At 46.5% G+C, this 15,287-nt stretch overlaps 1 protein-coding gene across 2 annotated transcripts in view; it reads right to left on the bottom strand.

Moving 5' to 3' along the window:
- The window catches only part of COL27A1 (collagen type XXVII alpha 1 chain), a 656,744-nt gene extending 646,930 nt beyond the window's left edge, over positions 1–9,814 (bottom strand). For both annotated transcript variants that reach the window (XM_073600403.1, XM_073600404.1), the window contains exon 1: positions 9,450–9,814. In XM_073600403.1, the coding sequence (XP_073456504.1) occupies positions 9,450–9,502 (53 nt within the window). In that variant the 5' untranslated portion in view covers positions 9,503–9,814. The remainder of the gene's footprint in view (positions 1–9,449) is intronic.
- Between the last annotated feature and the right edge of the window lie 5,473 nt (positions 9,815–15,287).

The raw sequence follows: 15,287 nt of genomic DNA, 5'->3' as shown, positions 1-15,287 counted from the left end.
ATGTCGCAGTCACGATAAAAATCACAGATCACTGCCATTACTAGTAAAAAAAAAAAATAAAAATAAAAATGCTATAAATCTATCCCCTATTTTGTAGAAGCTCTAACTTTTGCGCAAACCAATCAATATACACTTATTGCGATATTTTTTTTTACCAAAAATACGTAGAAGAATACATATCGGCCTAAACTGAGGAAAAAAATCGTTTTTTTTATATATTTTTGGGGGATGTTTAAAAAATAATGTGCTTTTTTTCAAAATTGTCGCTCTTTTTTTGTTTATAGCGCAAAAAATAAAAACCCCAGAGGCGATCAAATACCATCAAAAGAAAGCTCTATTTGTGGGGAAAAAAAAAAAAAGGACGTCAATTTTGTTTGGGTACAATGTCGCAGAACCGCGCAATTGTCAGTTAAAGCGACGCAGTGACGAATTGCAAAAAGTGCTCAGGTCAGGAAGGGGGTAAATTCTTCCGGGGCTGAAGTGGTTAAAGAAATGATAAACAGCAAGCTCCGGCTGCGGAGCACGCTGTGCATCAACGCTGTGCATCTTTGGTTCCATTCTCCTTTTACGCCATTTTATGCCAGTTGGTCAAGTTGGCTCAAGAAGAAGAACTGAAGAACTGATGAACTTGGATGCGCCATTATTGTTTCATGACATGACAGGCTGCCAAATGCAACACCCTCCACCTCAACATAGGCCTGAGCATGAAAACATACAAGATGTGAACTTTTGCGATCTACAAGAGGTATGGAGAGAGTCTTCAGCATCCGGCACTTCCGAGTGTGTCAGATGTCCCTCACTGTGTGCTGTGGTTCCATCTGCCAGCTCCTACAGGACACAGTAGCAATGAAGAGCCAGTTGGTGGAACAACAATGGAGGACCAAGCATCCAATACAGTCAGGGGAATCAAAGCGTGTTGTAGATGCTGTTTAGAATTTGCTCCCTCCGTACTCAACCAATGTTGGTGCAGGCGACAGATTCACGTACCTGTCAGGAACAGGTACATGAATCTGTCACAAGTTGGGGGCAACATTGAGGCCAGAGTTTCCATACTTCCGTATTCAGTACATGCTTAGTGCCCTGCTAGCTAGACGATGATGCAAAGCCAACAGCATCCAACAACCAATGACTGATCCCCATTCTGCTGCCAGCCAGGAGATTCCCCGGCCGACAGCTGAATGTAACCAAAGGGGTGGAGATGCTGGCTAATGTCCATACCCAAATATGTCCATGGTCATATTTGGACAATGTCAGCCAGTATCCCCGTCTCTTTGTGTACTTTCATTTATCACCTGGAGAATCTCTTGGCAGATGAATGGGGCTGGGGAAGCATTACTGGTTGCTAGGATGCCGGCAGCAACTGGCATATTAGCAACCCACAAGCCCTGTGCAGGAAGCGGTCATATTAATAACAGCTTCCCAGCACATACGCCCAGGTCGGAGCACTGGCATTTCTTTGTAAGCCAACTCAGAGTTGATCTTAATTCTAAAAGAATTACCGCCAGTTCGCAAATAAGCAAAACTGGAGATAATTCCTTTAAAATCTGTCCCAGCCATTGCAACAGATTCCAAAATTGTCAGTAGTAAGAACTAACTGTATCAGGTGCATGCGTCACTACTGGTACTGAAAATGATGCAAAGCTTTCATGAGCTGTGTTAAAGGGGCCGTACCACTAGTAAAGTATTGTTAATACTTTACTAAATTCCCATCACTGTTTACAATGTGAAGAATATTGGCGGCAGCAACTCCTAAAGTGCTACTAAACCCAGGACCCTGCATTCACAGTACACAACACATGGAAATGTAATCATTTTAGAAAATATTACCAGGCAAATACTTCTCATTAGCAGTAAATAGCAGTCTTGTGATTTCTATCAGTTCCTGGTGAAGCTTGTAGGAGGAGTTTTCATACTGCACTGAGCTGTTCTATGAGGCTGCAGGGCTCCTGACCCTCTGTCTAGACATGTCTGGACAGTGCTGATTGGTCCTGTGCTGATCACATGCACTCCCCCAAGAAAAAAATAAAAACCTCTCTAGCAATACACATCAAACTGAGCATGTGCAGCCTGACTCCAAAGGGTCTGTCTTATTCGGACTTGTCCAGGGGGACAGTGCAGGAGGGGGAAGATCTATGCATACAAGATCAAGCAGCCTTTTTACACAATGCAGAGGATTAACCCCTTAGGTTCCATTGTGAGTAGAACAATCATGCTTTACTGCATATACACACTGATTTTACTATTGTGGGTTTAGTAACACTTTAAGTAGTCAATTTAGTGGTTGGATAGGGCATAGACATCCAGCAGGCATCCGGACACCTTTATTCATCTCAGTTAAAAGGTTAAAACGCAAAAGTGGTCACATGAAGTAAATAGGAAGAAACATAGCATCTACCAATGAATAGTGGATGCTATGTGCCTTCTTAACTTTTAATGTGACTACTTTTGCATATTGACCTCAATACATTTATGGTGCTACCATAAGCCAAACACCACAACATTGGGCGTATATGTAATGGTTCTGGATAAAATGGACATTTTCTACATTTATCCATCAGACTTCAGAAATTTGGTTGCTGCGGGTTACTGGCCTTTTGAGTAAGTTTTATCTCAACAATGGAGAGAATGAACAGGTTCATCTAATCCTAGGCTATTATCCTTGAGATTTCCATTCCCCTTTAAATCTCACCCTACACAGCACAGGACTACACAGCATTGGACTGTCTTCTGGACAAGATACTGAATGGCTGGACCCGCTTCACTCTGGATGCATCTCTTGGCTAGAGACAGGTCCCCCTGGAGCACAGCCTATGGCATCCTTTAAGGTTTAACTGTTCCTTCTTTAAAAGTTTCACATGTCCTCTTTCTCTGTCTGCTCTTCCAAATAACATGCATAAATTTATGAGCAAGATCATCTCGTGCTGAAAGATTCCTTTTTTTTTTTTTTTTCCTATCATCTGAAACCATATCAAAGTTAATGTGCAATACATATAAACTGCAGAAGCCACATTTCACCTGTCATCAGCTTGGTGCAGTCATAAAAAGCAGACTGTTGCTGAATTTGCAGACTGTTCTTTGTTCTACCGAGTCATCTACAGTTTCTTTGAGGTTTGGGAGCTACAGACAAAAGATGTATCATCCTGTATTGTTGGCATCTTATTTACATTGTGCTACTTATTTAGCCAATAAAACAAACTATGGTATCCTTTGGAATGTAACAAAAAATTCAGGAAGCCTATAATAATATTATTATTATTAAGTAACAAAAGTGCTGAAACATCAGAATCCTTCACGAAATATCCACAATGCATGATGGAGGTACCTGAACACCAACCTTTACACAATACTTTCCATTAAACTGGAAACTATCACACACAAAGAAAGTAAAATAAGCCAAATTTAATCCCCATCCCTTGACACACTGTAACAAGGACAACACGTTTTCACATGGAGTAACAGTCATGGGATTATGGAACACATAGCACTGAGCAGCAATCATATTCATACTCTATCCCTTTTACTCCTGAGATCTCATTGTGCTTTTTAATTCATTTTGGCTTCCAAATTATGGAATCTGCACTTAATCCCAATCCACAGGGAACTAATTGTTGGGTAATTATGACCCAAAGTAAATGTCTAAACTGTGCAATATCAATGTTATTCATTGGGAATGCCTGCAATAAGAATCATTCTAACTTCTGCTGGCCTGACTTAATCCCCTTCCCTACAGAAAGGAGTATAGAGTTTAAAGCTTAGTCACCAATTTAAGACCTTGGATGAAAAACTAAACACAGGCTGTATAGCCAATCTCTGGGTATAGAGCAAGCCAGGGCAGGATTCATTGTACTTTGGCCTTAAATGCATAGACCCCCCTGCTAGGTAGACAAGGATCATGTATGAAAGGGTTATGAAGTATACACCATCATGCAGTATACACAGGCGTTGCCTTTTGCATCCAGCATGCATTTGTGAAGCATTTCTACAAACATTTAGAGGACAGTGTTTGAATTTTGGATTAGAACATATCCAGCACAATATACTCTGGAGCAGGGGTCTCCAAACTTTTCAAAAAAAAGGGCCAGTTCACTGTCCTTCAGACTTTAGGGGGTCGGATTGTGGCCAATGAGGGTAGAAAATGTCCCAGACCCAGCATCAATGAGAATAAATATGCTCTCAGAGTTGATGGTTAGTAGGAAGAATAGTGTCCCACAATTGGTATCAGTGGGGGGAATAGTGCCCCACCATTGTTATCAGTGGGGAGGGAGTGCCCCACCATTGGTATTGGTGGGGGGGAGGGAATAGTGCCCCACCATTATTATCAGTAAGAGGGGAATAGTGCCCCACCATTGGTATCAGTGGGGGGGGGAGGGAATAGTGCCCCACCATTGGTATCAGTGGGGGGGGAGGGAATAGTGCCCTACCATTGGTATCAGTGGGGGGGGAGGGAATAGTGCCCTACCATTGGTATCAGTGGGGGGGGGGGAATAGTGCCCTACCATTGGTATCAGTGGGGGGGGGGAATAGTGCCCCACCATTGGTATCAGTGGGGGGGGGGGATAGTGCCCTACCATTGGTATCAGTGGGGGGGGGGGGGGGATAGTGCCCTACCATTGGTATCAGTGGGGGGGGGGGGGGATAGTGCCCTACCATTGGTATCAGTGGGGGGGGGATAGTGCCCTACCATTGGTATCAGTGGGGGGGGGGGTAGTGCCCCACCATTATTATCAGTAGGAGTGGAATAGTGTCCCACCATTGGTATCAGTGGAAGAATAGTGCCCTGCCATAGATATCAGTGGAAGAAATTGTTACCCATTGTTGGTGTCAGTGGGAGAATAGTACCCCAAGAGCCGGATAAAGTCTAGCAAAGGGCTGCATTCGGCCCTCAAGCCACAGTATGGAGACTAGTGCCCTAGAGCAACCATTCTCAACCCAGAGTCTATAGAACCCTCCTCCAGGGGTTTATAGGGATTCCTTGAGCATCAGCCGACATGGCGCCTGTATAGTCTTGGGTCCAACAACAACTGACAGCAAGCAATATGCCAAAACAGATCTATTTAAGCTATCTAAGAATAGCATTCACAGTAGACACAGTAAGGGGGACATTCTTTCTACTAACCACCAATGTAAGGGGCATTCTTCCCACTGACCACCAATGTAAGGGGCATTCTTCCCACTGACCACCAATGTAAGGGGCATTCTTCCCACTGACCACCAATGTAAGGGGCATTCTTCCCACTGACCACCAATGTAAGGGGCATTCTTCCCACTGACCACCAATGTAAGGGGCATTCTTCCCACTGACCACCAATGTAAGGGGCATTCTTCCCACTGACCACCAATGTAAGGGGCATTCTTCCCACTGACCACCAATGTAAGGGGCATTCTTCCCACTGACCACCAATGTAAGGGGCATTCTTCCCACTGACCACCAATGTAAGGGGCATTCTTCCCACTGACCACCAATGTAAGGGGCATTCTTCCCACTGACCACCAATGTAAGGGGCATTCTTCCCACTGACCACCAATGTAAGGGGCATTCTTCCCACTGACCACCAATGTAAGGGGCATTCTTCCCACTGACCACCAATGTAAGGGGCATTCTTTCCACTGACCACCAATGTAAGGGGCATTCTTCCCACTGACCACCAATGTAAGGGGCATTCTTCCCACTGACCACCAATGTAAGGGGCATTCTTTCCACTGACCACCAATGTAAGGGGCATTCTTCCCACTGACCACCAATGTAAGGAGCATTCTTTCCACTGACCACCAATGTAAGGAGCATTCTTCCCACTGACCACCAATGTAAGGGGCATTCTTCCCACTGACCACCAATGTAAGGGGCATTCTTCCCACTGACCACCAATGTAAGGGGCATTCTTTCCACTGACCACCAATGTAATGGGCATTCTTCCCACTGACCACCAATGTAAGGAGCATTCTTCCCACTGACCACCAATGTAAGGAGCATTCGTCCCACTGATCAACAATGTAAGGGGCATTCTTTCCACTGACCACCAATGTAAGGGGCATTCTTTCCACTGACCACCAATGTAAGGGGCATTCTTTCCACTGACCACCAATGTAAGGGGCATTCTTTCCACTGACCACCAATGTAAGGGGCATTCTTTCCACTGACCACCAATGTAAGGGGCATTCTTTCCACTGACCACCAATGTAAGGGGCATTCTTTCCACTGACCACCAATGTAAGGGGCATTCTTTCCACTGACCACCAATGTAAGGGGCATTCTTTCCACTGACCACCAATGTAAGGGGCATTCTTTCCACTGACCACCAATGTAAGGGGCATTCTTTCCACTGACCACCAATGTAAGGGGCATTCTTTCCACTGACCAACAATGTAAGGGGCATTCTTTCCACTGACCACCAATGTAAGGGGCATTCTCTACACTGACCACCAATGTAAGGGGCATTCTTTCCACTGACCACCAATGTAAGGGGCATTCTTTCCACTGACCACCAATGTAAGGGGCATTCTCTACACTGACCACCAATGTAAGGGGCATTCTCTACACTGACCACCAATGTAAGGGGCATTCTCTACACTGACCACCAATGTAAGGGGCATTCTTTCCACTGACCACCAATGTAAGGGGCATTCTTTCCACTGACCACCAATGTAAGGAGGACATTCTCTTCAATGACCATCAATGTAAGGAGGACATTCTCTTCAATGACCATCAATGTAAGGACAGTCTCCTCACTGACCACCAATGTAAGGGACATTCCTGCCACTGACCACCAATGTAAGGAGGACATTCTCCTCACTAACCTCCAATGTAAGGGGCATTCTTCGCACTGACCCCCAAAGAATTTGTTTTAGTAGTGATTTACTGGAACTTGGCAAAAAAATGTAAGAGATCCTCTCTGGTAGCAAGTTGAGGAAGGCTGTTCTAAGCATACGATAGTGACAAATCCATAATTACAGGTACATGGAATGTGTGTACATAATATTTTAAACATTTATGGTAAACAATAAGAAAGTGGTCATTACTGACCTCATTCTAAAGACTTGCAAACCAGAAACTAACAAACTAAAAACTGCACTGAAGAGAAGACTTCTATTCACTGAGTTTTAAAGCAATCGATGACACCCAATCAATCAGTGTAGAGGCACCCTGTGACACCATGGTCAGCACACACCATTCAGCGAGATCCCTGGCACTGTAGACGAAGGCTACAATGCTGCTCATTCAGAGGAGAGAGAGAGCGAGAGAGAAAGGGAAAGAGAGAGAGACTCTCTACAATCCTGGAGACTTCAGCACTTTCCCATCACATCTTGTAGTGCATGCAATCATGGGGATCACATCCTGTAGATCACTCTGTACATACAATCATAGGGACCACATCTCATAAGGGCACCCTGTACATATAATCATAGAGATCACATCCTGTACTGCATACAATCATAGGGACCACGTCTTCTGGGGGGGGGGGGGGCCTGTACAGACAATGATAGGGATCACATCTTGAAGGGGGTCCCTGTAGTACATACAATGATAGTGATCACATAGTGTAGGGGTCCCTGTAATATATACAGTGATAGGGATGACATAGTGTAGGGGTCCCTGTAATATATACAGTGATAGGGATGACACAGTGTAGGGGTCCCTGTAGTATATACAGTGATAGGGATGACATAGTGTAGGGGTCCCTGTAGTACATACAATGATAGGGATGACAGTGTAGGGGTCCCTGTAGTATATACAGTGATAGGGATGACAGTGTAGGGGTCCCTGTAGTACATACAATGATAGTGATAAGTGGGTGACACGGTGAGTGTAGGGGGTGCACGCAGTGTAGGGGTCCCTGTAGTACATACAATGATAGTGATAAGTGGGTGACATGGTGAGTGTAGGGGGGTGCACACAGTGTAGGGGTCCCTGTAGTACATACAATGACAGGGATAAGTGGGTGACATGGTGAGTGTAGGGGGTGCACACAGTGTAGGGGTCCCTGTAGTACATACAATGATAGTGATAAGTGGGTGACATGGTGAGTGTAGGGGGTGCACACAGTGTAGGGGGGTGCACACAGTGTAGGGGGGTGCACACAGTGTAGGGGTAGGGGGGTGCACACAGTGTAGGGGGGTGGAAACAGTGTAGGGGGGTGCACACAGTGTAGGGGGGTGCACACAGTGTAGGGGGGTGCACACAGTGTAGGGGGGTGCACACAGTGTAGGGGGGTGCACACAGTGTAGGGGGGTGCACACAGTGTAGGGGGATGCACACAGTGTAGGGGGATGCACACAGTGTAGGGGGGTGCACACAGTGTAGGGGGTGCACACAGTGTAGGGGGGTGCACACAGTGTAGGGGGGTGCACACAGTGTAGGGGGGTGCACACAGTGTAGGGGGGTGCACACAGTGTAGGGGGGTGCACACAGTGTAGGGGGGTGCACACAGTGTAGGGGGGTGAACACAGTGTAGGGGGATGCACACAGTGTAGGGGGATGCACACAGTGTAGGGGTAGGGGGGTGCACACAGTGTAGGGGGGTGCACACAGTGTAGGGGGGTGCACACAGTGTAGGGGTAGGGGGGTGCACACAGTGTAGGGGGGTGCACACAGTGTAGGGGGATGCACACAGTGTAGGGGTAGGGGGGTGCACACAGTGTAGGGGGGTGCACACAGTGTAGGGGTAGGGGGGTGCACACAGTGTAGGGGGGTGCACACAGTGTAGGGGGGTGCACACAGTGTAGGGGGGTGCACACAGTGTAGGGGTAGGGGGGTGCACACAGTGTAGGGGGTGCACACAGTGTAGGAGGTGCACACAGTGTAGGGGGGTGCACACAGTGTAGGGGGGTGCACACAGTGTAGGGGTAGGGGGGTGCACACAGTGTAGGGGGGTGCACACAGTGTAGGGGGGTGCACACAGTGTAGGGGGGGTGCACACAGTGTAGGGGGATGCACACAGTGTAGGGGTAGGGGGGTGCACACAGTGTAGGGGGGTGAACACAGGGTAGGGGGGTGCACACAGTGTAGGGGGATGCACACAGTGTAGGGGGATGCACACAGTGTAGGGGGATGCACACAGTGTAGGGGTAGGGGGGTGCACACAGTGTAGGGGGGTGCACACAGTGTAGGGGGGGTGCACACAGTGTAGGGGGATGCACACAGTGTAGGGGTAGGGGGGTGCACACAGTGTAGGGGGGTGAACACAGTGTAGGGGGGTGCACACAGTGTAGGGGGATGCACACAGTGTAGGGGTAGGGGGGTGCACACAGTGTAGGGGGGTGCACACAGTGTAGGGGGGGTGCACACAGTGTAGGGGGGTGCACACAGTGTAGGGGGGGTGCACACAGTGTAGGGGGATGCACACAGTGTAGGGGTAGGGGGGTGCACACAGTGTAGGGGGGTGAACACAGTGTAGGGGGGTGCACACAGTGTAGGGGGGGTGCACACAGTCTGGGGGTCCCCTTGTACTCACCCCCTGGATGCGGCTGCTCGGAGTCTGGAGCCCGGGGCTGATACCGGCTCCATCACGGTTACTTCATTCTTCGGGCATCCCGTCCCGGCCCTGGGCTGGCTATGGGCTCCCTCATAAGACTGGCAGCGGAGCCTCTCACCCCCCGGGGACCCTACATGCACCTTGGCAGGGTGGCAGTGGGCAGGTCAGGGGTGATCGGGGACCCATGGCAGGCTGAAGCCCTCTGGATGTCCGTGCACCCCCTCTGCTCACTCTAGGGGGGGGGTCCCTGCCCGGTCCGCACACGGAGATCCCTCCTGCCGGACCCGAGGCTCAGGGAAAGGACGGCTCCGGGAAATGAACGGGATATAAGGCAGCCTGGCTCCCGCTCAGCGCCGCCTGCTGCCATCTAGTGGACAGAAATCAGTATGACATCAGTGGACCCATTCACATTTCCCCCCCCCCTTTTCTTTCCCTTTCATAAATCATTTTTTTTTTTTTTTGGTTACAATTTTTTTTTTGCATTAATTAACCACTGAAGCCCTATAAAAGCAGTGCCCAAACTGGATGTCATTCAAGTCATCTCTAATTACAGGTTTCCATCCTGCCCCTGAATTCGTCTTGTGGCCTCAGCAAACATGGCTCCGCACCAAAGGACAGATTTAACAGAAAATAAACCAAAAAGTGTAAAGCATTATTTAAGACTTTTCGTTTTCTTTCCACTCTCGCAGCCAGACAGTCGCTGCATAAAAAACAAGCGCCAGGCAAATAGGCTTTTTTTTATTTTTTAACAGGCGTTATTTTTTTTTTTCTGGGTGATACAGACTCACCAGTGTTTACTAAGTAGAATGAGATGAGATTTTTGACAGACAAGTGTTGTGAAGAGTTACAGGACTGGGGGGACCAGACTGGCCCACTTCATTAGAATATACAAATCACCTGTACAATGTATCTAAAACAAGAGCTGAACAAATATCACCATCAGACATGAAACGATATTAAACCCAAACATTGAATTCTATTGTAGCTTATCAATTCTTAGACATGGTGACTGCATTTGTTTTCTTTTTTAGGCTTTCTTTCCTTTATATTTTACTGGTTATCTGGCCAGTATGTCTGTTTTTCAAAAAAAAAACAAGGTCTCCAGCAAATGTGTCAGGTACAGGGATTTGATAAACCGTTTACCACTGAAAGGGATGCTCACAATGATCAGCTTTTCTTTATCCCAAAAGGAAACAACGGTTCCTGTATCTGCTTACCATGTGTTAGCTGGAGCTTGGCTTCAATTTGTTACTCCAACTAAAGCCTGGTACACACTAACAAAAAAAACTGACAGCTCCACTCGCAGCCGCTGTACTAACTAGCCAACATCAGTACAGCGATCTCCCCCGCTGAGCTGTTGTGTTCTGACAGGGGGACACTCTGATTAGCTCTCTCTCCACCACTGGCTGAGAGCACTGATCAGGAGTCGGTCAGCTGCTGGTTTTCCAGCATGCTCGTCCCACATATGCCGGCAAAACGGCTTCTGTCAGACTGACCGACATTCACACAGGCCGATTGTCGGCCATTATTTTTATTTAACCAGCGAATGTCTCCCAACATTGGGCCTATGTGTACCTGGCTTAAATCTGCTAGTACATCTAACATCCTCTCCCTTCAGTCCAAAGATGCCCCTGTGCTCCTTCATCCAGAGTGGGGCACAGGAGGTGAGTTACTGGCCAGATCACTAGGTAAAAACAGAGTGAAAAATAAAACCTAAAAAAAAAAAAAAAAAAAAAAACTAGGGCAGCTACTACAGCTAATGATTAGCAAGCTGCAATATATTATGTGGGTTTAATACCACTTTAATGTGACCATACACTATACAATTGGTTAAACTAGATGGATTTATGTCTTTTTATAGCCAGATTAACTATGTAACCATCTGATTGTACAATCCCCCTTTAGGTCATTTAGCCAAGTGCACCCAGGAGTTGCAGCATCCAATCCCAAAATCCAATGACAGGCTGAAATCTTCTGTGGCTGGACAGGGCTGAAAGTTATATCAAATGGTATTCACATTTAAAGAGGAAGTAAACTTCCATACCTGACTTGTACCTATAGGTAAGCCTATAATAACACTTAACTATAGGTAGTGTAAATATCTCCTAAACTTGCACCGTTTAGGACTTAGTTACATTACATGCAGCCAGTGACATCACTGGCACATGTGCCCTGAAGGAACAGCCACCTGTGCCCTTCCTTCTGAGCCCTGTGCCCTGAAGAGTGGCACCTGCGCACATGCCCATGAGTGACGACATTGTGGCTTCGGCCAGTCACAGAGCCAGAGCCCGTGAACCTGGAAGCAAGACAGGTGAAGATGGAAGCGGCTGCAGCACTGACATTGCGGCGCCGGAACAGCTTCATTTTAAGGTAAGTTTCACATAATCTGCTAGCATGCGATGCATGCTAGCACATTATGACTTTACCTTGCAGGGGGAAAAAAAAAGGCCAGTGGTATACAACCGCTTTAAGGTCCTAAGCATTCAGGGATGAATGCCCAGAATACAGAACACCCGCATTCCAGTTCTCAAAAGCACAGAGCACTAAACACGAGTACCACACAGTACAGCATATTTCTGGCTGTCATTGGACTTGGGGCTGGAAACTGTACCTCTGCCTCCCTCGCACAAAGACACCAAAATTGGACACACACGGGTAAGACATCACCCAGTGTGCATGTGGCCTAAAATCTAACAACATCTATATAATGCAAGGGCCCACCTGATATGACACTTATGTAATGAACTGTTAGGGTTTATCCTCATGACATAGTTTTGATAAATTGAATCTAGATTAAACAGAGATTGTAGAGATTGTATAGTGTATGTTCAGCTTTAGAAAGATCTCCAGTGTAAAAAACATCCCTCCATAGTTTCTAATGTCAAAGCTGATTTATTCTTCTTTCTTTTCTATATAGGGTCATCATAGTCTAGTAAAAGGGCTTACAGACAATTGTGTGTCCATTTCTGAATCTAAAAGGTGACTCTTGTGTGCACAAAGTGATCTCATGAATCAGACGCTCAGAAGGATATCATGTCTGTCCTGCTTTAAAGCAGACTTAGATAACACCCGCCAGCTCTTTTGCCCAGGCTGCTGTCTAAAATGTCAGTATACTATGTGAAAGCCTAGAATTCCTGCCTGCTCTGTCACCCTGGGATTTAACAGAAGGTGGTCACATGACCAAATGCCTAGGCATCAGATCAAGTGATCATTTCTGAGAGGAGGATCGGGTAGCGGTGATTGCATAGGCGTGCACACCTTAATTTCCCCGTGCGGTGCCAATTCCCCCTGCTGAATGCATTGTCCTTCTGACACCGTCCATGTTTAATACATTTTAAAATGTTTGTTTACATTTAGTTCTAAGAGTATATATATATATATATATATATACACACACACACACACACACACACACACACACACACACACACACATATACATATACACACATATATATGCACACACATGCATGTGTTTTTAAACTCTGGGGTGCACACCCTAATGAATAGGCTGCGCACACCTATGGGTGATTGACTGTTGTGGGAGCCCAGGGCCGGATTTAATCAAAAGGGGGGCTTTTAGCATATTGGAATCTGAGGCAGTGGGTCAGGAATGCTGGGAGGTGGTTTTCCTATAGATCTGCTCAAAGGTCAATGGAAGTAAGCGGTAGGCATGCTATGTGCATACTCTATCATTATCGGTTATAACATGCTGTGGGGCAAGGACGGCTACACAAAGAAATTAAGATTTGACATCCCCTCCTCGTATGCTGCAAAGGAATCCATAAACAGTATGCTTTTTCACAGAAAGAATTATTACCTTTCTGATATTGCATGGAAGATATAGTATGTGAGCAATATGGGCGCAAATAGTCCCAAGCGGAGGTCCTGTTTAACAAGACAAAGCACTATGTACAAAGTGCAGTGACTTATAGCAACCAAAGAGTTCATTTCCCATTGATATGACTTCAAATCAATTGAAATCTACTGGTTTCCTATGGCCTACTACACTCTCACACAATTCAACTCATTGTGATAAACACAATACAATGGCTGGTAGGGAGTGTTATAAATTAATAATGGGTGGTTTTTTTTTGTTTTGTTTTGTTTTGGGACAGAGTAGAGAAAGGGTAAAACCTGTCAGTTTTTACCTGTCTGTATACCATTGAGGAAATCTATCTTCACTTCCTGTCCCAGAGGCACAACAGGAGGTTAGAATTTCCCTCGTAAACAGGTGTCCCCACTGGAAGATTTCCCATCACCTCTTGTTCTGGGCACAACTCTACAATTTTGGATTTATCTTCATTTCCTGTCCCAGAGACAGGTGGAGGAGGATTCCCCTCTTAGATAGGTGTCCTGAAAAAGGTGTCCCCATTGGAAGATTTCCACTCAACACTGCCTAGTTCCTCCAGCTTTGAGGCTACTACCATTCAGTACTGCTTGGTTCCTCCAACTCAGTAGCTACTACCACTCAGCACTGATTGGTTCCTTCAGCTTTGTGGCTACTACCACTCAATGCTGCTTGGTTCCTCCAGCGCTGAGGCTACCACTCAGCACCGCTTGGTTCCTCCAGTTTTGAGGATGCTACCACTAAGCACTGCTTGGCTCCTTCATCTCCAAGGCAAATACCACTCAGCACTGCTTGGTTCCTCCAGTTCCGAGGCTACTACCACTCAGTACTGCTCAGTTTCCTTCAGCTCTAAAGCTGCTACTACTCAGCACTGCTTGGTTCCTCCAGCTCTGAGGCTACTACCACTCAGCACTGCTTGGTTCCCCCAGCTATGAGACTACTACCACTCAGCACTGCTTGGTTCCCCCAGCTATGAGGCTACTACCACTCAGCACTGCTTGGTTCCCCCAGCTATGAGGCTACTACCACTCAGCACTGCTTGGTTCCTCCAGCTTTGAGGCTACCATTTAGGACTGCTTGGTTCTTCCAGTTCTGAAGCTACTACCACTCAGCACTGCTTGGTTCCTTCAGCTCTATGGCTACTGGGCGGCACAGTGGTGTAGTGGGTAGCACTCTCGCCTAGCAGTAAGAAGGGTCACTGGTTCGAATCTCAACCATGACACTACTTGCCTGGAGTTTGCATGTTCTCCCTGTGCCTGCGTGGGTTTCCTCCGGGTACTCCAGTTTCCTCCCACACTCCAAAGACATGCTGGTAGGTTAATTGGATCCTGTCTAAAATTGTCCCTAGTATGTATGAATGTGAGTTAGGGACCTTAGATTGTAAGCTCCTTGAGGGTAGGGACTGATGTGAATGTACAATGTATATGTAAAGTGCTGCGTAAATTGACGGCGCTATATAAGTACCTGAAATAAATAAATAAAATAAAATACTACCACTCAGCACTGCTTGGTTCCTCCAGCTTTGAGGCTACTACCATTTAGCACTGCTTGGTTCTTCCACTTCTGAAGCTACTACCACTCAGCACTGCTTGGTTCCTCCAGCTTTGAGGCTACTACCACTCAGTGCTGCTTGATTCCTGCAGCTCTGAGGCTACTACCGTTCAGCACTATGGTATGCTATGAGGAAGGTTTTTAAGCCAAAACACATTAGCACTTTGGATTCTGTATCAGCATTTATGTAACCAATAAAGAATTTATACTAAGACATTTTTGAGTTGCAGGCTACCATTATTATGGATTCATGCTGTGAAGAGTGACCACCTTAGCCAGAGTACCGGTCTCCTGCCTGCACACTTCTAACAGAGCAGTTGAGCTTGGGTAAGATTTGTTTCCACTAGAGCTCAGCACTGCTTGACTCTTCCAGTTTTGAGGCCACTACCACTCAGCGCTGCTTGGTTCCTCCAGGTC

This window comes from Aquarana catesbeiana, linkage group LG09, assembly GCF_042186555.1.
Source record: "Aquarana catesbeiana isolate 2022-GZ linkage group LG09, ASM4218655v1, whole genome shotgun sequence".
Taxonomy (NCBI): domain Eukaryota; kingdom Metazoa; phylum Chordata; class Amphibia; order Anura; family Ranidae; genus Aquarana; species Aquarana catesbeiana.
The sequence above is the reverse complement of the archived record's forward strand: the minus strand, read 5'-3'. Positions and strand labels throughout refer to the sequence as shown.